Source organism: Gopherus evgoodei, chromosome 6 (genome assembly GCF_007399415.2).
Source record: "Gopherus evgoodei ecotype Sinaloan lineage chromosome 6, rGopEvg1_v1.p, whole genome shotgun sequence".
Taxonomy (NCBI): Eukaryota; Metazoa; Chordata; order Testudines; family Testudinidae; genus Gopherus; species Gopherus evgoodei.
The window spans coordinates 95,848,471-95,873,086 of record NC_044327.1 but is presented as its reverse complement, the minus strand read 5'-3'; the positions used below and the strand labels follow the sequence as shown (position 1 = coordinate 95,873,086).

At 43.6% G+C, this 24,616-nt stretch overlaps 1 protein-coding gene across 1 annotated transcript; it reads right to left on the bottom strand.

Moving 5' to 3' along the window:
* Positions 1 to 20,636: 20,636 nt before the first annotated feature.
* Positions 20,637 to 23,909, bottom strand: HTR1A (5-hydroxytryptamine receptor 1A). Its single transcript, XM_030566828.1, has one exon. It carries the CDS (start codon positions 23,836 to 23,838, stop codon positions 22,603 to 22,605), a length of 1,236 nt encoding a protein of 411 aa, XP_030422688.1. The 5' UTR covers positions 23,839 to 23,909; the 3' UTR covers positions 20,637 to 22,602.
* Between the last annotated feature and the right edge of the window lie 707 nt (positions 23,910 to 24,616).

Here is a 24,616-nt window from a genome sequence, read left to right as displayed (position 1 = left end):
GTGTAAACCCCCTTCAATAAAACATTACTTGAGCAGACTCAGTAACTGAGCCTCATTGCCTTCCTACTGATATTGATCTCTTGTCTCACATTTGAGAATAGCTCTGCTGCTAGATTAGTCTCAACCCTGCCATTAGATTCCATAGACTCTCGTTCCTTGCTCTTTTATAGAGAAGAAATTATTGCATTGTGTCAATAAGTGATTATGACAGAAATGAGCTGAACTGCTTCAGGAAAAGCCAAGTTCATCTGAATATGGTGGGGATTCAGAAACCTATGGCTAGAGCAGGATAGCGCATGTGTGTTTTTAATAAATTTAATTTTGGTGAAATGCCCATTTCTGAAGATTGAAGTCATCTAACCACCACAATAGCATAGGTAGTGGGTATCACACAGCCCACATTCCACCCCGAGGCCCTGCTCCCATGTCCTGCTCTTCCCCTGTGGCCCTTCCCATGCTGCTCCTCTTCCTGCCCTTGCTCAGCCTCTCCCCTAAAGCCTGGTGGGCTGGTACTCAGGGTGGCTGGGACAGGCAGGTCACTATGTGGGGCAAGTTGTCTGGACTCAGGGCAACTCCAGCTGCGGTGGGGGATCAGGGCTCTGGCAGGGGAGAGGGGGCCTTGGGCAGAAGGCCTGGGGCCAGGGGTTAGCCTCCCCGAACAGGAGGTTCACACGCCACCCATGCACAATAGTACTGCAGAGAAATACTGCAAGCAACACTGCAAGTCCCCAGCACTAGCCCAGTACCCTGACCTGGGCAGACCAACTACAGGGGCAAAAGGGTAACTTTGCCTCTGTGGCCATTCAGTTTGTGGCGTCTCTGCTAAGACTGCCAACAAGGATGCCAGGTATGGTTGTTGGTAGTATGAGGTGGAGATAGTAAAGATGCAGATTATTAAGAAAAATTTGCTTAGCGTACTCAGTGCCTGTACCTAGGGTATCATCATCCAATTTCTTTTTGTAGACTGAAATGCCATAAACAAACTTCTGTTCAATCGTTCATTGAAACAGTGAGTGATAAAAGTGAATGTAATAGAAAAGATATATTGGTGTTACACTAGACAAATACACATTCAAAATATTTTCTTGTGCATAAAACCCACTAATTCACTTGACCAAGAGTCAAGGCCCTTTTCATTCACTCCTTTATTAATACTTGACAAATTGAGATTGTTCATAGAAAGCAAATGTGCCATGGATTTTTGTACAAGTTTATATCTGAGTCATCAGCAGTGCTCATGTTGCCATCTTGATAGCTCTTTTGCTTTCCTCTTCCTGGCTATAAAAATATCACACAGGCAGTGAACGAAAGCAATATAACATGACCATAGGTGACCATTTACCCATGCAAACTGCAAATGGGTGACTATTCACATAAATGCCAATAGCAAATAGCCTGCCAACAGTCTACAGGTTAAAATTTGTTCACATAACCAATTCGTCGTAAAATTGCATAAGGGTGCAAATTCTTAAACCACAAACTGTGATAACTTCCAAACAGAAAAAGAGGATAAATTTATTCAATTATTTGTTGTGAATTGTTGAGCCAGCTATATTTACGCTACCAAGAACTGCATTTGGTTGATGGGAATGAGGTGAGATCAGGTTGTTCAATATTAAAAAAAGGAAGAAAAAAATTGGTTATATGTAGGGACATATCCTACTCCTGTAAACAGGACACAATTATTAGGAATGATTAAATCTATTGTTTAATACTGATCCTCTGTTTTTGCTTGGACAGTCTTAATTCATTTTAAGCATATATCTAATATGCATAGTGAACATATTTAACACAATTCATAATCACAATACTCATAAATGCAGAACTAGAGCAGGTCAAATACAGTGGGGGGGGGAGAAAACAAAACAGTGTTTGCAGACATCCATATGTATTCCAAATGGCTGTTCATTGCAGCCATGTGCTCTTTTTAATTAGCTATTTGTGCACATCTGTATCAATGAGGACCGTTGCATGAATGTTTGGGAAATGATGGTTCTACATACAAAGGTCAATATTGCATGTGAACAAGGAGAGTATTCAAAACTAAGTGTTCTTCACTGTTACTTGGTATTTATTTGCTATGGACAATTTATTTTGCTATTTAAAAAGTGTCTCATCTAATCTGTGAGTAGAAGCAATATAATGTAACGTGAGTGATCAGTCACACACCACAAATTAGGAATTGCCAAGAGGCAAAGCTGATATTTGTGAACACCTATAGGATAAAACTTTTTTGCATGTTCAGCAAACACTTATGTTTGTTTCTTATTTACACTAAGGTTCCTTTGCACAAAATTTGTAAAAATCTAAGTAGCTTGTAGAATAGAAAAAAAAAAAGCTAAATTTTTCAGCTGCTTTATTTATTCACAATTAATCATTCAACTGGCTCTACCCAGTAAAACAACGTTTGCAACACAGCCAAAATTATCCTCTGAGTCTACGGTGAAAGTACGGAAGCACGTAATTGCTCTAATAACTCGTCTCAGTCCCCCTCTACCATCACTGTCGCTGTCTGTGTACAGATGGAACACCCTGTTCTGAACATCATCCTGCAAAGCCTGCAAGAAATAAAACACAGCTTAGTGAGTCCTATGCCCTGGCCAGCTTAATGACTGGAAGCCAGTCCCTTTAACTCTCCACTCCTTAGAATTTTGTCTGAAGGATTGTTTGCAAAACTGCAGCCTCAGAAACAAAGCCTGGATGTGACTAAAAGTTCCTCTAGCCAGCTGCTACCTGGCTTTCACAAATTCCTTTTTTATAAGTCACAAATAGTTCTCAGTTATATGGCATTACAAATTCCCAGTGTAGGAATATGACAAATTATTAACCAGCTTTGAGATTTAATTTAAGGGAACTAAAATTTTAAAATAATGTTAAATTTCTAAACAGGCTGCCATGAATGCATCAATATTAATCCAGGCACAATAATGATAATAGTGATAATTCTAACAATGTCCTGCTAGTTACTAGATAACACATAATTAAAATATAGATGGGTGAGTCTTGTGCTCTGGCCAATATAATCAATGGAAGTTGTTCCTCTTAGTTGGCCCTTCTTCAGGATTTTATTAGGACTGGTGCTGTCACTCAGACCATTTGGATTTATAGCAACAAATACTAATAACCTGGTATTCCAGCACTGGCCAGTATAGTGTGTTCTTTGTGCCCACCAGGTCTGACAACTTTTATGAGCTATAACCTACTGGATACCACTGTTCATTACATTATCCCCTTCAAAACATAGTGCTTCTAGAAATGACCCAGCTGTAACTGTAAAATTTGCATCTTAACAATGAGATCACAGGATGATGTGACAATTAAAGACAGGTCAACCTCAGTAGCTGCAGAGTCCTGGTTCACTTCAGAGGAAAATCCAAAAGTTTGGCTATTATCCAAAGCTTAATTAAGCTACATGAATCTCTGCAGTCTGAAAAATTGGGTTGGAAATTTTGTAATAATAATATTCTAGTAACTGCTAAAGACATAGTAAGAACCATTCTAATAGTATTTTAGTTTTTCTGGTGCTAACATTAGCTAGTAAACAGTAGCAGGGGAAACTTTCTTCTCAAGGGAGGAGATTACTAATTTTTTTCCAGTGTTTCACTGAGCCCTATTCCCAGACTGGTGACCAGAGATATCTGTATTCAAATACTTATTCCAACGAGGAAGGGATATTTGCTGGCTGTATCATCTCTAGTTATATCACAGTGCAGTTCTAATGCATGTGGTGATAGCTATTGTAATATCTTTTTTTTTTAATCTCCTTTTAACATATCACAGTATTGGATGGATGAAGGATACTGTCAAAAGCCCAACATTAAAATACTGAAGCTAACCTGGCTCCTACCTGAATAGAAAAATGCTGAGTGTTTGGTGCTTAATGCAAGCCTAATAACTTTATCTAATTGCTAGTACTGCTGACAGTGCACAGACCCTATTACTTTCCTTCCTCCAGAAACTGCAACTTTGTCCAGTGGATAAAGGCAAGATGCTAAATCAAGACTCATGTTTGGGGGATTTTGTAAGTGCTGATATTGTCCTGCAATTGCCCTTGCTGCAAGTAATCTATGCATGGAGGGGACATTGCTCCTTTTTAATTTGCCCCTTTCATTTTTAAAAAAATTCTATGTGGGCTGCTATTGCCACTGATGGCAATAAATGGACTAAAAATAGTTTTCTGTGGCTCATGCTTTTGGTTCCAAGGGCAGTGGAAAGAGAAGGAGAGTCTCACAGACTAGTGTTTGGACATGGTTTATTAGTTTTGTGGATTGCTATAGACAGCTGAGCATGAGGAGCAAAACCATTTACACCAATCCTTTAGATTTCCATTTGAGCTTTATGTTAGCTGTTGCTTTCCATTGGAATTGCCTTGTGACTTAATTCCTCACCCTTTCTGGCTGTCTTCTCTACTAGTTTCTAATCTCAACCCCTCAGCACAGCCAAGTTCACTTGACAGGAATGAGCCTAGCATCACTCTGAGGCACCATGGCAATTAGGATTAGTTGGAAAATCCAAACCGTTTTTCTACAACTTTTTTTGTTCCACTTCAAATTGAAATTCTGTTTTTTGTTTCAGGATTTAAAAACAGAATAAAATTTCATTTTCAAGTTTCACTTTTGGGGGCAGTGGTCTCTTTTCTTTCCCTCTTTTTATCCCTCCCCCTTTTTTCCACTGGACAAGGGGAGAAAGACTTAGAGTGCAGGAGAACAGGTTTTACTTTTTTGTTCCCCCATCTTTCTCACACAGTGGCTTGTCTCTATTGTAGGAGAATTTAGTCTTCCCAGTCAAAAGTTTAAACCATCATCACCCAGTCCATGTTCTAATCAGAATGGCCTTCAGTACGGCATTTGTCACAATGCCTGAAAATCAGCTTTACAGGAAACTGACAGCCCAATCATTCTGCTGTCATTGAACTCAATGAGCATTTTGCCATTGATGTCCACAGGAGCAGGATTACATATCTGGCTAATGTTGATCTGCTGTATTGTCCATGTGTGGTATATGGGATAGAACCCAGGGGATTTAGCATCAAAAGACAGACCACTTGAATTAAAATTATCTCTCAGCTGCAGTAGCACTAGGGTTTGGTTTCGTCCTCTCAGAATGTCAGTCATTAGAGGCAGATATGTTCAAACACACTCAAACAGATCTGATACGACATCCAGCAAAGGACCTACCCAGTCCAGATTACAGTAACACATATTCAGTATGGAGCCACCATATAATTTTGCTGTCATCTTTTTTCACTATTACTACTGTTTCTATTCATAAGAAGATATGGATTCCATGCCAAAACTGACAGTCCTCCAGAATAATAATTACAACAGCTTGCTTTCGAGACCTATTTTCAACAAGTAACTAGGGCTACTATTACAACAACACAGCAGTAGATGTCATGTGGAAATTGACAACAGTGTAAACTGTGAGCTAAGATTGAAATGTTAAAATCTCACAAATCTACAAAAGGAAAAAAAACCAAATACACCCACATGCATACCTTTATACCAGTTGAAAAAGGCTTCCCTCACAGCTGCTATTTGTGGGATAGTTTGCAATCTGCCATAACCTGCTCTCATAATAAACAATGTTATTTCCTGGACAAATGACAGAAAAATATCACTAAAACCATGTAGTAATAGGTGGTTTCTAGTAAGTTCCTGAAGATTAATACTACTGTATTACTGCTGTTACCTTTTACATACAAAATATATCGATATATCAATATATATCTATCTGCCAAGGAAGGAAAAAGGAGAATTCCAACTGTTCAGTGAACACTAAGCTTTTCATATACTGAGCTCTGCTCATCAAATTCTTTCTTGTTGATGCAGTGCAAGAAGAGTTCTTCATGTTCTGAGTGAAATTACTTCATTCCTTTTTGTTTCTTTATTAACTGGAGTCTGAAGTAAATCCTCTGGATGAAATATGGTATTTTCTCCTTCTGGAATATATTTCATTAACTCTTATTCATTATTAACAAAATATAGCTACTGAAAATGAAAATATCCTCTCCAGTCTGGAAAGTGAAAGTTGGAGTAATGTGTCATGATTAAGGCTTTCAGTATCTAAACAAAGTAATAAGATGCATAAGTGCTGTATTATGGTGCCACAAAAGTTCTTTCTGTCTGATTGCTGCTGTTCAGATCTATTGTCTAATCACCTGTCTGTGCCACCCACCAGTTCTTTACATGTTACCAGTACTCTCAGCAATGGACTGATGTTTCACAGTCCTACGTAAAGTAGCTGCTTGTGAGATGAAAATAATTATTATAGCCAGTGTCTTTAAAAAAAAAAAAAAAAAGAATTGAAGCTATAACTTCAAATTGAATTTTATGTCACAGACTTGCTCCAAATCTCTTGTGTCCATGCAAAAGTGTAAAAAGCAAAAAGTACTTAAGTGAACCTGTATTAAACTTGGAGCTATTCCACGCCAATGTGTATTATTATGGCCACTGTTACTGATGCAGTGCATTGCACAGGAGCTATTAAGAATCACACCTTTTTGGACTCGCATTTTCTTCACTTTTTAGCAACACCAACAGTCCCCGGGGAGCTCTGGAGCTTAGTGCATGAGCTTCTACCACAGGAGCTAAAAGCCAACTGGCTCTGAGATAAGGCTGTAGAGCAGACTCATTTTCTCTCTCTCTCTCTCTCTAAGCCCACGTCCAGACTAACCCGCCGTATCGGCGGGTTAAAATCGGTTGCTCGGGGATCGATATATCGCGTCTAGTCTAGACGCGATATATCGATCCCCGAGCACGCATACATCGATTCCGGAACTCCATCAACCCGAGCGGAGTTCCGGAATCGACACGGAGAGCCGTGGACATCGATCCCGCGCCGTCTGGATGTGTGAGTAATTCGATCTTAGATATTCGACTTCAGCTACGTTATTCACGTAGCTGAAGTTGCGTATCTAAGATCGATTTTCCTCCCCTAGTCTGGACGAGGCCTAAGTGGTCTCAGTGCCACTAGATGGGACAGAACACTGCACCCAGGAGGTGTGCGGGTTACACTACCTCTCACACATTTTCTTTATGTACATGACTAGACATGTAATCTCTGTAAGACTTTTCCTTTTAAGTGAGAATGACGCCTTTTCTCGATTTTTCTAAGGTCTCCATCCTGCCATTGAGGCAAAGCACTGAGTTAGAGGCAGTGCAGAAACTCATGGTCCTCTGGATACTCCAGGAGATATTGTGCCTCAGAAGGCAGGCCCCTTTTGGAGCTGCCTGGTAAATAGAGGGATTCTGCCTTCGGCGCTGTAGCTGGATGCCTGGGTCATGGCCACCGTTAATTAATTGCACACTATGTGAGTGTCTGATATTCCTGGGAGCACTCACAGGGGCTGTACTTGGCCAAAGCCCTTGTGAAAGAGGGCAAGAAAAAGGAAGGCTCCTTGCCCCCTCCCTATGCTCCCACATTAAGGCCAGCAAAACCTGCCCCTAACTTGTATAAATATATTTGTGTTGATAATGTTACACTTATTTGCTGAAACATGTAAATACTCTGTATTTGTAAATGGCTCCTACCCACACAGGAACTCAGCATGAAAGCGCCACATTGGGGGACCTGCAGGATCAGGCCTCAGTTTAAAATGATTTAAAGGCTGAATGCCATAGACATTTAAGGCACAGAACTAATTTTCTGCCTATTTGCAACACATCTCATTTCTTCTAAGGGGTCTGATCCTGAAAGTGCTGCCACTCCAAATTCCTCTTGCCTTCAGTGGGAATTGGGTACAGCATACTTACAGGATTAGGACTTTGTCAAAATCTCCCAGATTCTAATTTGTAATTGGTTTTTGTATTTTGAAATACAGAAAAAATAACCAAGGTTGGAATTTTCAATAGGTCCTAAGGGAGTTACACAATGGGATTAGAACCTCTGCCTCCCTTGGGCTTCTTTGGAGATCCCAGTTTAACCATACAAATATAGGGTTCAGTCCTGCAACCTTCACTTGTGTAATCCCATGGAAGGATAAACATTCTTTGAGCTATAAATGCAGAAAAACAAACTTTGATGGGTCAGATAACCCCCACCCTGCCAGTAAGGGGCCTAACGAAGGCCTGTGGACACAATTGCCCCCCTCTGCTACATCAGCAGTAGAGCTCAAGAGTGCAGAAGTGTCTTAGGAAGAAGAGACCCAGCTCAGTTAGGGACTGACCATGCAAGAAAGCAGAGCTCCTCTTCTTCCTCAACAAAGGAAGCCTGCTTTCAGCCAAGAGTCTGAGGCAGCTTGCTACCTGCATGAACCTCCTGGGGGATGGACAATTAGGCCAAGGAAAACTGAAAGGAAGTCCTGGCCACATGGAGACAAGCCCTGAGTCGAAGAGCAAGGTTCTGCTGATAAATCTTTGGATGACCCTGGTTTTGAGTTCACTGTTTTCCTTTTATTTTGGACTCTAATACCCTGGAAAGAGTATGACTCAAGTGCTCTATAGCCAGAGGGCTAAGACGCCACGGCACCGGTCCCTGGGGGACCCACAGCTGGGTGAGTCATGCTTTGATGGGACATAAGAGGATAACATCTAGGCAACTTGCAAATGTGTAGGCATGGCTCTATCCCCTGTATAAGGGAGCAGGTCAGGATTTAAACCTCCCAAGTAGCATGAACATGGAACAACTATTGAAATGGATGGCAGAACAGAACAGAACTGCTGACACCAGCAAGTCTTGCAGAGATGGCCACCCAACAGCAGCCACTGATCTGAGATTTAGCTACTCAGCAGCAACAGCAAAAACAACAGATGGTACAGCAGCTCATGACCATGTTGCAGTTTCCTGCAACAACTATACCATCTGGTATGGATCCAACAGGTCCCTAGTACCCATCAGGCTGACAAAGATGGGACTTGAAGATGATCCAGAGGCCTTTCTTGAAACATTTGATCAGGTGGTGGCAGCGATAAAGGGGGCACTGTACTAATAGGCAGTCTGACTGGCCTCATACTTCATGGATGGTGCAAACTACCTATCACAAGTTAGACCCAACAACAGCATGGGATTATGCATGGTGAAGGCAGACATTTTGAATTTGTTGGGCATCTCAGAGGACACGTTCTGCCAGTGATTTGGGAATGAACAATTTCCTTCAGGCACGTGTTCCCACATGATGGCACAGAAACACTGAGACTGGTGTTTGGTGATGGCTCAGACCCAAGGCAAGGACAGGGATTCAAGTAGCGGAAACAATTCTGCTTGAACAATTTACTTGGCTATTCCCTGCTGGAGGGAGGGATTGGGTATTATGCCACCAGCCTGAGACAATGGCTGAAGCCATCCAGCTAATGGGGAACTATATGGCAGCTAGGACATCTGCAGCAACATCCAGAAAGAGGTCCCCTGGGACCACAACTAGGGGAGTTGACATCCCTAAAAATCCCACCCAGGTCCTCCCTCGCCAGGATTTAAACCTGGGAAGTTGCAGGGCTAAGGCACCACAGCACAAGACTTGTGGGGGGCAGCCCCCAACCACTGGGAACCTGCAGGCCACAAGGATGAACCATGTAGGCAACGAAGTTACACCACGTTTTGAATGAATTGACCAGATCAAATGACAAGCTCTTTCACTAAGCAAATGTTCATGATCATATAGATACTAACTTTATGATACAGATAATACGTTGGTAGTTTCTGATAACTTTTCAGCCACTTCTTCAAAAAAGCCCAACACGTGTAAGGTAGAATACCTCACTCAGGAGTGCTATTAGCTCATACAAGCATCTATAATCCAACAAAACAATGGTAATGTAATTGGACAGTAAATTGCCTACAGTGTTCGTGTTAATTTAAACTTTGGTTGAAATTGTTTAGCTTTTTACTGACCAGATTCAGCAATCCTTACAGCAGAAGTTCCATTGTTTTCAATTTTGAATGAAAACTACATCCTGCAATAGGTAACTTGAGGCATTTTAACGTACAGTAGTATGTCATTTATAGAATACCATGAACAAATCCATTCAAAATTATTAGAGGTTAAGAAATGATTTCTTAGGGTTAGCATTTGCCAAATTAAAGTGCTAACCTTTCCTTTCTTAGCTAAGTGCTTAAGCTAGTAGCCTTCTCTCAACTTTCCAATCATCTCTCACACAACATCTTTAGCCAATTTGAATATGGTTTTCATGGTGGCAATACTCTGAACCCAATTTACCTGTATAGTTGACATGTATTGGTGAAAGATATTGTTATATTGAGAAAACAGTAAGGATATGGAATTGCCCATCAGAGAAACGTGGTCTGAGTACAGGCTCAAAAGCCAGGAATTCCTGAGTTCTAAGCCCACTTTTCCAACTGACATCTTTTGAATTGGGCAAGTTTTGTCACTCCTCTGCCTCAGTTTCCCCATCTATAAAATGGGGATGGGTACTTACCACCAATATTTCACAGGGAGCATGAATTAATTAATGGTTTCTAAAATGCATCACATTCCAGTACTAGGAAAAATAATACAGAAATAATAACCTGCACCCACAGAAAAATCCCAAGGCACTAACTTTTATTCATAAAAGCCAAGCAAATTTCTGGGCAGCAGCTTTAGCCCATTTGGGGTATATCACTTCATACATAAAGGTATTTTACCACCCACTTCAGATGAAAATATAAATTAGTCTGAGAGCGAGACATGCTAACGAATTTGGTCTTTGAGGAATATCTGCAGTAGGCATATGCCTATAATGTTCAAGACTTTGAACCCGGGAGTCTCCTACCTTACACCCAAAAGTGCATTGTTAACTAACCAAAAGGACAGGGGTTACAAGCCATGTGATTATGGTTCTGAGTCCTTAATGCATTCATATCCTAAGGTGCAGTTTGTGCATCTTGTTAGTTTGTTTGTACAGCATCTAGCACCTTGGGGTCCTGGTCTAATACTGCCACAGATGATGATGATCTGCGTAGATATTTTTTACTTACTGGCAGATAATTTCACTGCAGAGCAGAGCATCTCACTTTCTTAATGAGGAAAAGGAAACTAGGCTGTATGATGTGTACTGCCTCTCAGAGCACAAAGAACAGTGAGTTGAGCACAAACCAAAACCACAATACTGACCCTTTAGTAATCTGTTTAGTCACATTAGCCATCCTGGAAGCACTAATCTGAGCCCTAGTCACCACCAGGATCTGTGACCCTGACCCTTCTCAGCTGATGAGAATCGAGAACATCTGGGGGCCCTGCTATTCGAGATTGTGACCACCACCTTGGAAGAAGGGAATCTGCCACCGCCACCCTAAAGCTTGCAATAGTCTGACCAATACTAAAGAAACTGTCACTTGGAGTTTGCAATCTTGCAAACTTGACTACCACTCAATATCAAACCTCTGCTCTCTAATCAAGCTGTGCAATGAGTTAGTTAGCAGTCTCCAGTGTCAGCTGCCTGTCCTTGGGGCCTTTTCAGTCAGGCTTTAAGCCATAGCACATAACAGAGCACTTGTTGCTGTGGGGGATAACCTCCCCCCTATCAACAAGGGCCAAACCTCCATGTTCATGCTGCTAGATCTCTCCATAACCTTGAATGCTCTTTTCCCACTTTCAAGAGACTGGAAGTTAGAATAGACAAAATGGCTCAAGTCCAAACCCTGAAAGTGGTAGTGGGCAACAGACCTTCACCTGCAGGGTTCTACAAGGCTCAAACTTCTCCCCATGTTGTTCAACAGCTATGGGAAGCCAGTGGGAGAAATTGTGAGACAATATGGACTGAAGTGCCACCAATACATGGGCAATACCCAGCTGTACATTTCATTTACATCAAACATAGAGTGCACCATCTTCCCAGCTTGCTTGATGCTTTGCTGAGATTCATTTGTGGATGAAAGGCAGCTGGCTGAATCTGCACCTGGGCAAGACCTCTGACTATGGCTCAGGTACTGTATCTGACACATTGGGTGTTCTGGAGTTCAGTCAAAGCCCAGCTCTGTTCTTCTGGCAATGTTATTTTACAGTATAATTTTAAGTGAAAGTCTAGTGGCATTTTGAACATTAAAACAAAATGTTTAGGTTCTAAATCTAACAAATTCTAACAGTTTCACAGCTATGCTTGAGCCCAAAAGACCTGTGGTTGGGCTGAAAAATAGTCCAACCTTTTCAGTGCTGTGGGTTGGATGCTAGTTTGGTGGCACCCATGTGGGACACATACAGAAATATAATTCCACATTCTAGAATCAGATTTTTTTTTTTTTTAGTTAGGATTTAGCCATTTAGGCTAAAGAAGTAACATTAAATTCAAATAAGAGAAGAGATGAGCTATTAGTAAGAACCTGAGGAAGGGTGGGGTGGGGGGTTGCACTAGTGTCCCATTGTGGACATCAATATTTGTAATAGCAAGTTGGGGACAGCAGCAAAGGGTCTCACACGCTGGCACATGGTTGTCCATTACTCTCAATGAACAAGCAATCTTCTTCCTACTTAGTTTGAAATACCCATTTCTCTGCATTAGCTTTTTTTCTTAGTTGCAGCCATTGCAGTTACTTGTACCCTATTGCACCAGACTGTAACATGCGATGTTTAATTCCTTGCAGCACACACCACAATAAACACAATACACAGATATTCTCACAGCAGAGACTTGAAAGCAACTATCCTGACTCAGGGAGGAGAGTCTGGCAATGGCCTTACAGAGCATGGAGGCACAGTGGGCCTGCAGGGCTGCATGCAGGTGAAAATCATTCAGGGGCCAGACAAAATCATCCTGCAGGTTCCAGCCCACAGGCCCAGGTTGGACCACTGGCATCTCAAATAGCTAAATATTTAAATTATCTTTTGACACCATGTAGCGTTAGATCACAACCAACTACTTCCTTTCAAACTACAGAATGACATTTGACTTTAGAGTCACCTAAACAGAATATCACAAAGCCAGATTTACAGTTGCCTCTGCAACCTTAATTTTTCTGCATCATGCATATTCATTATGATACAGTCTCTTCACATAATTGCATACTATTTTTCCACAGGAATCTTTCCTCATTCAGTGCTCAGGAAGGACAGAAGGCAGAGTTGCATAAGGAGATAGGGTTGCGGTTGTACAAGCAACCATGAATCTGGAATTTCCTAACTTTCAAGTGTTTGACTTTGCAACCTAACTGTGTGTGGGAGGGGGGATATTTCTGACTTTGGAAGTGATTGGTAGCTATTTAGCACCAAAATTCAGGGTTTAAGTGCAGTACCACTGAGGCTGACTCTGTAATTCTTTCTTAAAAGACCAAACTCCCTCTGCCAAGTGTAGGTACATCTCCACCCCAATATAACACAAATTTGGATATAATGCGATAAAGCAGCACTCCAGCAGGGCGGGGCTGCACGCTCCAGCAGATTAAAGCAAGTTCAATATAACGAAGTTTCACCTATAACACAGTAAGATTTTTTTGGCTCCCAAGGACAATGTTATATCGAGGTAGAGGTGTATGTGACTGTAAAAACACATGCACGTAATTTGCCCTGCTATATCCCATTTACACATAGTTAACTGATGAACTTAAGGAATGTCAGTATTGCTCAGCTAGTTTGAGGTGAGATTTTCCCTCTGATTTCACACGCTGTCTTCAATAAGTCTTTGATATCCAGTTTCTTTCTCTGAGTTTACATGCTGCTGTTAGGCTTCCATCCAGGCTACACCCTTACAGAGACAGCTCTTTGATAATTATCCCTACAGGATAGCTCAACATGTAAAGGAGTGTAGACAAGTTATATATAGTGCAAGCAAGTCTATTTAAGCAGCCAAAAACAACCCATCAAGCAGGTTCAAAATCTACGAAACAATATTTCACTCAAGTCCCTGAATGTGTAAGCGGCTCCTTTTAGCAACCTTCACACTGGTATTCAGTGGGACAGCTTGACTACTGAGCAGGTGGGTGGAAGGGGGATTAACTAGTAGATGATTTAGGGCATCTGTCCCAAACTTTATTGTCATATTTTAATGTTTGGAAATTTTCACCAGCAGCCTCCTGCTGCTCACACTGAAGTCTGTGTGCAGTCACCACCATGAAAAATGTTTTGCAAGGGAGCTGGAAACCACAAGGCCTCCATCTGCCTGGGCATTTTGTGTTTGTTCTGGTGAATAGAGAATTTCATAGAGGGGTTTAAAGACACTCCGCACAATCACCTTCTAAGGTAGGTGAACTCTGGCCATTTTACACAGAGGGGTTCTAAATCATTTACCAGCTAGTCAGAGATGAAGTCATTGTGAGAGCCACAACAGAACATGGGAGTCTCTTGCCACAATACATCTTGTGATAGTCCCTCCTTGTGGTCGAGGTAACTCTGACTGCTCAGTAAGGGAATTAGTTCAGCTGCAGGCAGCTGGCTAGGATGGAGGTTGCCCCAGTACAAATACCGTCTATAACAAGCTGGGTTATCTTGTACCCCATAACTATGGACTGGTCTGGGATCCTCCCCAAAACAGGGAACTACAACCGATGAGTTTCCTGACCCCAAAAGCCAGCTCTGGGTATTGTAGAGGGAAAAACAGTGACAAACTTTCAGGTCTAGCAATTATGCTCTAGAATATTTTTGCCAGAAAAAGAGTTAGGAACTTATTGGGTATTTTAGAGAAAGCTAAGGTATTTCTAGGTCTACCAAACTGGTGGTAGGCAGCATGGCCAAGAGCCTTACGATCCTGAAAGATTGGCTCTGGAAAGTGACAAGCATCCAGCTCTCTCTCTGCATCCATGACTGACTTTGATTAATGTTTAAAACTATATGTTCAACAGCATTCATATCTTCTCTTCTCTTCTCCCAGATCTGTGTATGACTCAGGAGCTCCTTGCAAAGTATAGCCTATAGAGAGAAGATGTTAATTTAATGGAATATTACCCCTCCACCATTCGTGGTGTAGACAGACCAATCCTTCAGTTACTAGCAGTAAGAAGTCAGAGTGTACCTTTGGGAAGGGCACCTAGAACAATCCATTGCAGTCACATTTGGCAGCCTTCTTCTGTTCTTGCATTTAGGAAACCACCATTTTGTCACCAACTCTCCTATAATTAGACAATTAGTTGTGATATAGGAATAACGGGGCTCTTTGGAATTGCAGGGGCTTTTGCCACTTCCACCATATACAAATCTAAAAGCCCATTCCAAAGTGACCATTCAGGGTGCAGAACATTTACACATAGCACTTTCACTTAGAAAGCATGATGCCGGCAGGACAATGACAGGATTTTTGCCCATTGCAGCCCTCTGCAGCAGTGCAACCATTTTGGATTTTCTCACAGACATATCTGAAGCTTGAATGGTTAAAAATGTTTCTCTGAGAAAGCATAAGGGGCTGTAAAATCTCTCTCTCCCAGTCATCATCTTCCCTATGAAAAGTGATTCCCTGGTGAGCTCAGTTCTAAAAGTGACTTTCAGGATGTTCCTTGGAGCAATATTTGGAGAAGCATTTTGAAATCAGTTTTAAAGCTTGAAACGTGACTATTAGGACTCCTTTCTCATGCCGGATCTACACTGGAAACTTTTCCTAGTATAGTAACGTGGGTTAAGATTGAGGGGTTGTTTTTTTTCAAGTAACTTTTTTATACTGACAAAAGCCGTAATACAGTGGATGTAGTTATATAAGCCTAAAAGTGCTTTTGCTGCTGTCGCTCATTTTGTTTGGAGAACTGATACAAGCTATACTGGCAAAATCACTCATTTGCTGGTATAACCTCCATCTACCAGGGAGGGTTTTGCCAGCATAACTATACCAGCAAATCTTTTCTACTGTAGACTAGGCTTCAGGCCCTGGTTCAACACCTTTGAAATCAGTGGAAAGATTCTCACTGACTTCAACGGGAACTGGATCGGTCCCACACAGTAAGAAAAATTCCTTCTGCTACTGCTGACATTTTAAAATCTTTTCTTTAATTTTGCAAAACCACAAAGAAACATTTTAAAATGAAAAAGAACTTACAGCCTCAACAGCTGCCATAGGGAATCACTTGGAATTGACGACATCTGTTGAGGATCACTTCCCTCCAGCCCCATTTCAAACTTAAATGCTTTTGCTTTCCATTTAGAATTTCTCTGTATTCATTGCCTGGTCTTAAACAATCATCTTAGAAAGAAAATAAAGCTTTCTAAACTGCGAGGAAGTTGCTTGTTAGTGGAGCAAATCTAATACTGCAACCAAGCACAAATATTGATTTGATATAGATTTGATTCTTCTTTTGAAAAGAGTAAGTCCTTTTTTAATCTTATTGGGAAATCAAATTAAGATAGTGTGAAAACTACATCCCACAAACAAAATGTCCCATCCTTGAAAGCAGGCTATTTATTCTGTATCAGAGATCATAAACTCAGGGCAAGAGAATGGGAATTTTGCCATTGACTTCAATGGGGCCAGGATATCAGCCTTCATGCTTATTATATACCACTTCTGTGCCACATTTTCTGCATAGTGATTTTTTTCAAAACCACCTATAAAGAACGTCACTGGCAGCTGGGCAAAGGCTGACAATTGGTAAGAAGTTGAATTCTAGTAAAGCTAAATATAAATCAGGAAATTACATCAGTTAGTGAAAGCACATAGTTAACCCATTTGTCTGCACAACATTGTCTCTCAAGGTTTACTCAGATTAACTCTAATTATATCACATCAAGATACTGGAAAAGAAAAAGCTCCCTACAAGCTGCTGTACATGTGTGATAAGAGCTGATCAGAAGTCACACCAATATTCTTCACCTCAAATACTCTCAAACCCTTGTTGCTTAGCACAAAGGTAGATTCTCCTTAGGATGTCTGCCTTTTTTTCTACTTGCTCTCTCTAGAGTTTATTATTTAAGAGCTGAGCATACTGCCTGATAATTAATTAGTCTTTAGGCTAGATCCTGATGTCCCTGCGCATGCTGAGTAGTACTGAACTCTTGTGAGTTCTCCTCTTGATTTCAGTGGGACTATTTTCAGAGTTGAGGTACTGTTCAACACACCTGAGGGCATCAGAATCTGGCTTTTTGGTCTGAATAATCTTTTGTGTGTCCTGTTGCTCACCCCGCCAAAGTAAATGAGGGATAATGGAAGTGATATTGCTCAAAGAGGTGCCTGTTGTGGAGTCTGATTTTTTTTTCTCCTGCATCCATCATTTCTCCACTCCCGTCCTAATGCAATGGACCTACTGCTCGGCTGCACACTATACAGTTGTTTCTTTCCCACTAGAGCATGATACATTTTCAAGTGAGTTCTTGTGTCAAAGGCTTCTGTGTGAAAACCCTCCTTTCCCATATATTTTGTTTCCATCCTTCATTGTTATGCCTAGGGAGGTTGTGGAATCTCCATCACTGGAGATTTTTAAGAGCAGTTTAGACAACCACTTGTCAGGAATAGTCTAGATGATACTTAGTCCTGCCATGAGTGCAGGGGACTGGACTAGATGACCTCTCAAGGTCCCGTCCAGTCCTATGATTTCATGATTCTATAAACAGCAGCTTGCATAGCTGAATCTTTTTATTCTAGGGTGGGGAGGAAACATCTCTAAATTATATGGGTTTTATTTCCAGGTGGTTTATCTTCTCCCTTCTCTTCCAATACTAGTGCCCTGTTGCTGCATAAAGATGCTTCTTATTTCTTCTTTAGTCCCTATTATTTCTTTGGCATTATTCCCTGGGGAGCTTTTCAGAACCTGGTTTTGCCCTAAAGCTCCGACTTTGAGATCTTGGATTTCTCTGAATTATCATACCATGTTCAAAAGTGGAGCATCTGACCCTTTCTTCTGAGATGGTGTAGGTAATACCAACTTTCTAGAAGCCTTTCCATAAATAGGCACTCTGCTTGGCTCCATGCTTAGTGGCTGTGACATTCCCTTGTCTCAGCTGACAACAAAACCCAACCCTGTTTTTGTGTTTTCCTGCCATGATCCAAGTATTAACGTTTCCCAGCAGCATTTTTTCACTTCACAGGTACAGATCCCACCAATTGAGTTTTCTCAGTGAAATAACTTTTATCTCTTCCATGTACATGTGTTTTTCCCCTGCTCCTCTTTTATTTTATTGGCGGTGGTGTGGGGGGGGGCGGGGGTTAATCTGTTCTTTTCTAGTATCAGGGGGTAGCCGTGTTAGTCTGTATCCACAAAAACAACAAGGAGTCTGGTGGCACCTTAAAGACTAACAGATTTACTTGGGCATAAGCTTTTGTGGGTAAAAATGAGAGTTTTTTACCCATGAAAGCTTATGCCCAAGTAAATCTGTTAGTCTTTAAGGTGCAACTGGACTCCTTGTTGTTTCTGTATTTCTAGTGTGTTCACTACTTTTTGCTATATACAAGAAAAAGTTGGTAGAGTTATCAGGAACAACCTGGAAACTTGAAAATAAAATGTCAATATTTTGTGCCTACATATTTTTAAATTTAGTTATAACTCTCAGAATTCTTTTTCCAACCTTGCCCTGGGATGAGTATCACTACTGTTGATTATGTGGAAGAGGGGGAGATTAGTTATACACTGGTTTGAGCATTAGCCTGCTAACCCCAGAGTTGTAAGCTCAATTCTTGAGAGAGCCATTTAGGGATCTGGGGCAAAAATATGTCAGGGATGGTACTTGGTCCTGCTGTAAAGGCAGGGAACTGGACTCAATGACCTTTCAAGGTCCCTTTCAGTTCTGTGAGATAGGTAATCTCCATATAATGGATACAGGCTCCTTGAGTGGATGCACACTTTTAGTTTTAAAAAAAAAATCACAAGGATAAAATAAGCAAAAGAGGATGGTTGAGAGTATATTTTTCACCTTTTTGTGAAACCAGTGGAAAAGCTACACTAACCTGGTCTGGTTTTACATTAGAAGCCTCTTCCCATCATTATATATCTACCACAGCAATTACACCCATTTTCTTTAACATATATATCAGAGTGAGTATTGTTACCTTTTCCTGTAGTGCTAGTACTGGAACTAGTGCTCCTTTCTTTTAGCATTTTAATCCTCCTTTGGAGCACCCAATTAGCATGGTCAATTAGCATGGACAGACTACTAAAAAGGCCAGAGTGCTGTCAGGCTAGTAGCTACCATCCCCTAGACTAGACAAATCAGTGATCACAGCATCTGCATTGAACTGAATTTCTCTCACTAGTTCTCCAGAGTTTTGCTTGCAGGAACTCTCCGGAGTCTGGGTACAAGAGAACAAAATCTCACTCGGCTAAGTCCCGAGCGATTGAGTGAGAGGTGCTGGGGCTTCATCTCCAGTGATCAGCTTGGAAATAAGTGTCTCGTCCCTGAAGAAAAAGGAAACAACTCCAGCCCTACGAGAGTGCTCTGAGCCGGCCATAAGTGCGAGAGGTGAGGCTGCGCCCCTCCCCTCTGTCAGCTGTGGCCCGTCTCTCTGAAGTGGAGATTGTGCGGACGGCAGATGAGGGGCCAATGGCAGACACTCATGGTTTTGGCAGAGGGCTGCGGTCCTCGCCTTACTACCGCTCCTGGACCGTAATTCTCTTGAAGCTGCTCTGTAAGTACCCGAGAGACTGGGGAAATATAACCCCCCCCGAGAGGCCCCTCCGAGGGGCAGCTGAGGCGCCCCGATGACTACAAAAAGAGGGGCTAGGGAGAGGAAATAAATTCCAGGCTGAAACGTGCTACTGTCCCTTTAAAACCAGTTCCTCTGGGCTAGGGCTAGGTCTGAGTCAGTCGTTAAAGCCCCTTACTGCCTTTTGGCTTACGTCATCCCTAAACTGTCACAAGCCAAACGAGCCAGCACTCATGATCCAATGCTAATGATGGGTGGTTTTGTCAGCTGGCCATTGGTGGCCTGCCTCCTGCTCTAGGGGTCAGCGTGCGCGGGGAGGCCCTTTAATGAAGAGCTCTGCCTAGGTGCGGCAGTGCTCTAGCGTTTTTGAGAATGGAATCACGCTGGAGCATGCTGCACTGATGGCATTTCCAGCCCTTTCACTCTAGACACCGACCTGCTAGCCAGGTCAATCGAGGGACCTTAGAGATGGCTCCCTCCTGCAAACACGTCCTCGGTTTTTGTCCTTCCACCCAGTGCAGAGCGTGTACGCTTCCTCCTAGGGACAGGGGGACCACCTCCTCTGGAGCTATCGCTTCTCTTTGAGTAAAAGGGGGAGAGTGAAACTAACACATCGATCTATTGGCTACGATAAAAGTTTTCAACTTTAGCAAGTTTCTTTTAAAGTTTCTGAAATGCCTGGGAGATTCTGACCTCTGCTGCAAGCAAAAATTGCGAGGGGGTGAGGGGCTAGAATGCACCGTTCAGATTAAATTTAAACAGGCTTTAAATCTGAAATATAAGTGAGATATACATAAAACCACCAACCCACTCTCTCATACCCATACACAGACGCACGTGTGATTGTATCATTGTTTCAAACACACGCCGGCTACTGGATGTGTATGTGGAGATAGATTCCTTATAGATTAAACAAAATTAAAACTAGTCACTTAAAACGCACTTGCTGGTTCTTTGAACTCAAGTCAGAAGATCTTCAATTTCAGTGGCTAAATTTTCAACCTCATAAATGACTACATTAATTTTTCTTTTTGCACTTAAAAATACAACTTCGTTTTCAAATAAAGAAAATCCAGAATGTACATGTAAAGAGTGATCAGTGAGAAAAAAGAAGATAAGATTAAAATTCACTTTAATTGAGAAAATGAGGTCAAATAAATGTTCTTATAATAAATTAGACTATCTGAACATATTCAAAGCATTGCTATAATTTAACTTTGAAGGCTGTTTAAATTCATAAACGACTTGACATTTACATTCACGTGAAGCACAGAATTAACATTCCCATTTACCTATAGGTAGTACAGATTACGACAAACTAAAGAAGAAAAATATATATTTTTGGCTCAAGCATTCGATCTCAAACTACCTTCCCAAATACAAAGAATTCAACCCGTTTAATAGTGCAAAATAATATGCAACCCTGTCAGATCTGAACAGAATAACAGATCACGATGCATACCCTGTATGAAACTAAGAGGCACTGTACAAAATGGACATTCTGGCAATTCAGTTGAAATCACAGTTTAGACTACCCCAATTTCTGACTCAAGAAAGAGGTGTTAGTAATACCTTTCAGTACAAGTCAGGTTATTTCTTCATTCTCATCAAAAGCAAAGTATCAAAAATAAAAAAGAATAAAAAAAAACCTCTGCAACTTTCTTGAGTCAGAGGTGGGTTTTTTTGTTTAAGGGGAGGGGAGAATTAGCATTGGGCCAAGTATTCAGGAAAGTTTTGTTGAACTGCCAAGAAGTCAGAGCTGACAGTGTTTGTTTACTTTGCCACACTTTGCAAGTGAAGTGATTTACACTTCACTTGCAAAGTGAAGTACACTCTACTCCTTGCTATAGTATGAGTGTTTGTTCGGCAACAATACCGTAGCTAATCACCTGTGCTGGGAGAGAGACTCATTGATTTAGCCCATAATTGCCCTTTTCGCTACACAGCATTAAAATGAGATTATTCTGGTTTGGCGGGGGGAAGAGGGCAAGAGAGAGAAAGCAGCACCTAGAAAATAGTTTCAAACTTGAGGAAAACGCTGCACGGCTGTTTGTTTCCCAAACGAGCACTGTGATTCCTAGTAATACTTTTAAGGTGCTTTTCAAAATGAAAACCTGCGTCTTATTTTCAAGAATTTTTTATATATTTATTTGCGCCTGGTAGTCGCGCAGATGGGTTCCGTGGGTTTTCTTAATGAGAAATCCTCGTTCGATTAGGGTGGTTTTTAAAAAAATCTGTTTGTAATTAGGTGAATTGTAATGACTTCATGTTTAGCAAAATCCTTCTCATGTAAACAACGTAACTCCCATGCACTGAAAGGTAGTAACGTAACAAGCGGGCTATTATAAATACATGATACAGACATATCAGTTAGTAATGTGATCAGAAGTACCTTGAAAGGTTATAAAATTGTGTTCCCCCCCAAAAAAAAAAAACGAAATTCACTTTTCAATCTCGCTGCCAGCGACGTAACTTTTAGGCCCCTTCTTCCACTATGGAAAGAACTGCTTCAAACCCTCCACGTTCGTACTTACTCGACCAGATCTAGGTTAGACTCAGAGCGCTCTGCAATCTTCTTTTAATCCAAGAAAAACAGACAAGAAGGTTTTATGCATAGGATGGTTTATTTTACCGATGCTACTCGGGCAGACAAGGTGAGTAACAGCGACCACAAGCAACGATCTGCAAACCCAAGGTCTACCCAAAATAAATACAAGTGGCGAAATAGGGTGTCATTACACAGGCTGAGTACTGTGTAAACTCAGAGGAACAGACTGTGTTCAGGTTAGTTCGGGAACACGTGCCGGTCAGTCAGTTTCCAAAGCGCTGAATTGCAAGCGCTAAGTTTGCAGTAGTTCAGAAAGGGGCTGAGTGAGTTTGTAACGCTTTGAGAGGCAAGGGATTGGAATCCGGAGCGGCATTGTCTCCCCGGGGAACGATGGCAAACGCTGCACCGGAGTCTGAACTACTTGGATTTGCCGCGCGCTGTGTGTTGTCACGAGTCGTGGAGGAGACGCTCCGGTGCTGCGCGGTAAATTGGAGTTGCCCCTGCCGCAGTCTTGGGGAGAGTGGTGACCGGTGAGGGGGCGGGGAAAGGGGGCACAAGCAGATACTCTAGTAGCACAAGAGATGTGGAGTTGGATGAAGCAAGTGCAGGGAGCCCCCGAGAAGAGAGTGTCCTTCACTGCCTGCAAAACTTGCACTTGATAATTTTCTTAAAAGCACTTTGGAAATCTTTGTTGAAATAGGCGTAGATGACGGGGTTGAGGAGGGAGTTGGAGTAGCCCAGCCAGTTGATGACAGCCCCCAGCCAGTCCGGCATGTAGCACTCACTGTCACAAAAGGGCAAGACCAGGGCCACGATGAAGAAGGGCAGCCAGCAGAGGATGAACGTGCCCATGATGATGCCCAGGGTTTTGACCGTTTTCCTTTCCCTGGCCAGAGCCATCTTCCTCTTGGCCTCGGTGCTCCTCTCGTTCTTCTTCTCGAAGGACGGGGCCAGCGGGGTGCTGCAGGGGTCGCTGGGCAGGGGCAGATGGGTTTTGGAGGAGTTGTGATAGTGCTGGACCTCGATGACCTCCAGAGCGGCTCCAGCCTCCCCGTGCCTCACGGCCCCGTTGACACACGCGTTGGGCTTGGGCTCCACCGTCCGCTTCCAGCTCTTGCTGGGCTCCCCGTTGCTTTTCTTCTGCGGGCTGTCCGGGTAGACCGTCAGGCAGGTGTCGGTGATCTTCTTCTTCTCCGCTTTCTTGAATGTCTTGCGGATCCGGAACCGGGCCGCCCTGAAGATCCGTCCGTAGAGCACCAGCATCAGCAGCAGGGGGATGTAGAAGGCGCCGAAGGTGGAGTAGATGGTGTACCCGTGGTCCTTGCTGATGGTGCAGGCGTCGGGGTCCGACCTGTCCTCGGGCGTCCGCCAGCCCAGCATGGGCGGGATGGATATCAAGAAGCCGATGAGCCAGGTCAGGCTGATGAGCACAGCCGCCCGCCTGGGAGTCCGCTTGTTGACATAGTCTATGGGGTCGGTGATGGCCCAGTACCTGTCCAGGGCGATGGCGCACAGGTGGAGGATGGAGGAGGTGCAGCACAGCACGTCCAGGGAGATGAAGATATCGCAGGTAACCTGTCCCAGCGTCCACTTGTTCAGCACCTGGTAGAGGGCGGCCATGGGGAGCACCAGCACGGACACCATCAGGTCGGTGACGGCCAGGGAGCCTATGAGATAGTTGGCCACGTTCTGCAGAGAGCGCTCCAGGGCTATGGCCGCGATCACACAGGCGTTGCCCAGCAGGGCGCAGAGGATGAGGGTGCCCAGGAAGAGGGAGGTGAGGAGCTGGTAGCTGAGGGTCACCGCGGCGCCCTGGCCCCTGGCAGAGGACTGCTCGGTGGGGGAGGTAGTGGTGTTGGCCACATCCATGCCGGGGCAGCTAGGAGCGCATGGGCAGAGCGCGGCACTGTCACTCCTCCGGGCTCGGGCTGGCAGGTGGGGAGCGCTCCGCTCTCCTGCCGCGAGTCATCGCCTCGGGCCCCCGGGCGCGCCGCGCAGCCAGTGCGCCTGGCCACGCCGGAGAGCCATGGGCGGGAGCGGCTGCGGGCATCCAGGGAGCGTCAGGCGGCGGAGAGAGGCTGTGCCTGTCCAGCCCGATCCTGCCCCGGCACTCCCCTCCCAGCAGGCGCCTGCCGGGCTCCGAGGGGCTGGCACCGAGCAGCCTCGCTCGCGCTGGCTGCTTCTCCCCTTCACTCTCTCTGGCTGGTCCTGCTCCCCCTCCTCTCCCCTCCCGCTCGCTCGCTGTTTGATCTGCGCTGCCTCTCCCCCCGCCCCTGTCCCTGCTTTCGCTCTCTTCCCCCGCCCCCTCTCCTCTGGGGTGGCTCTCGCTGCTGGGCTGCCATTGTACTCCGGCCTCTTTCATCAACCGCGCGGGCGGAGCATCCTCTGCACCCGCTGGGCCAGTATCGAGCGACGCGAGTCCCCCCTCCTTCCCCGTGTTCGTCCCTCCCAGTCCCAGAGGAAAGCCCAGGCAGCCCGTTTGGAACTAGCTGGTGCCTCCACGCTGTGCGCTTCCCAGCTATCTCCAGCGTCACCCTGTGATCCGCGCCCAGGACCAGTCAGCCCGGGGTGGTGGCGTTCCTGGTTACGGAGACGTGGGCTTGCACCGTCCCCAGCCCTGTGGCCAGGAGCCCGGCACGCTGGCGGG

Coding starts and splice junctions, on each gene's coding strand:
- HTR1A (XM_030566828.1), bottom strand. CDS start 23,838: ATGGATGTGGCCAACACCACTACCTCCCCCACCGAGCAGTCCTCTGCC.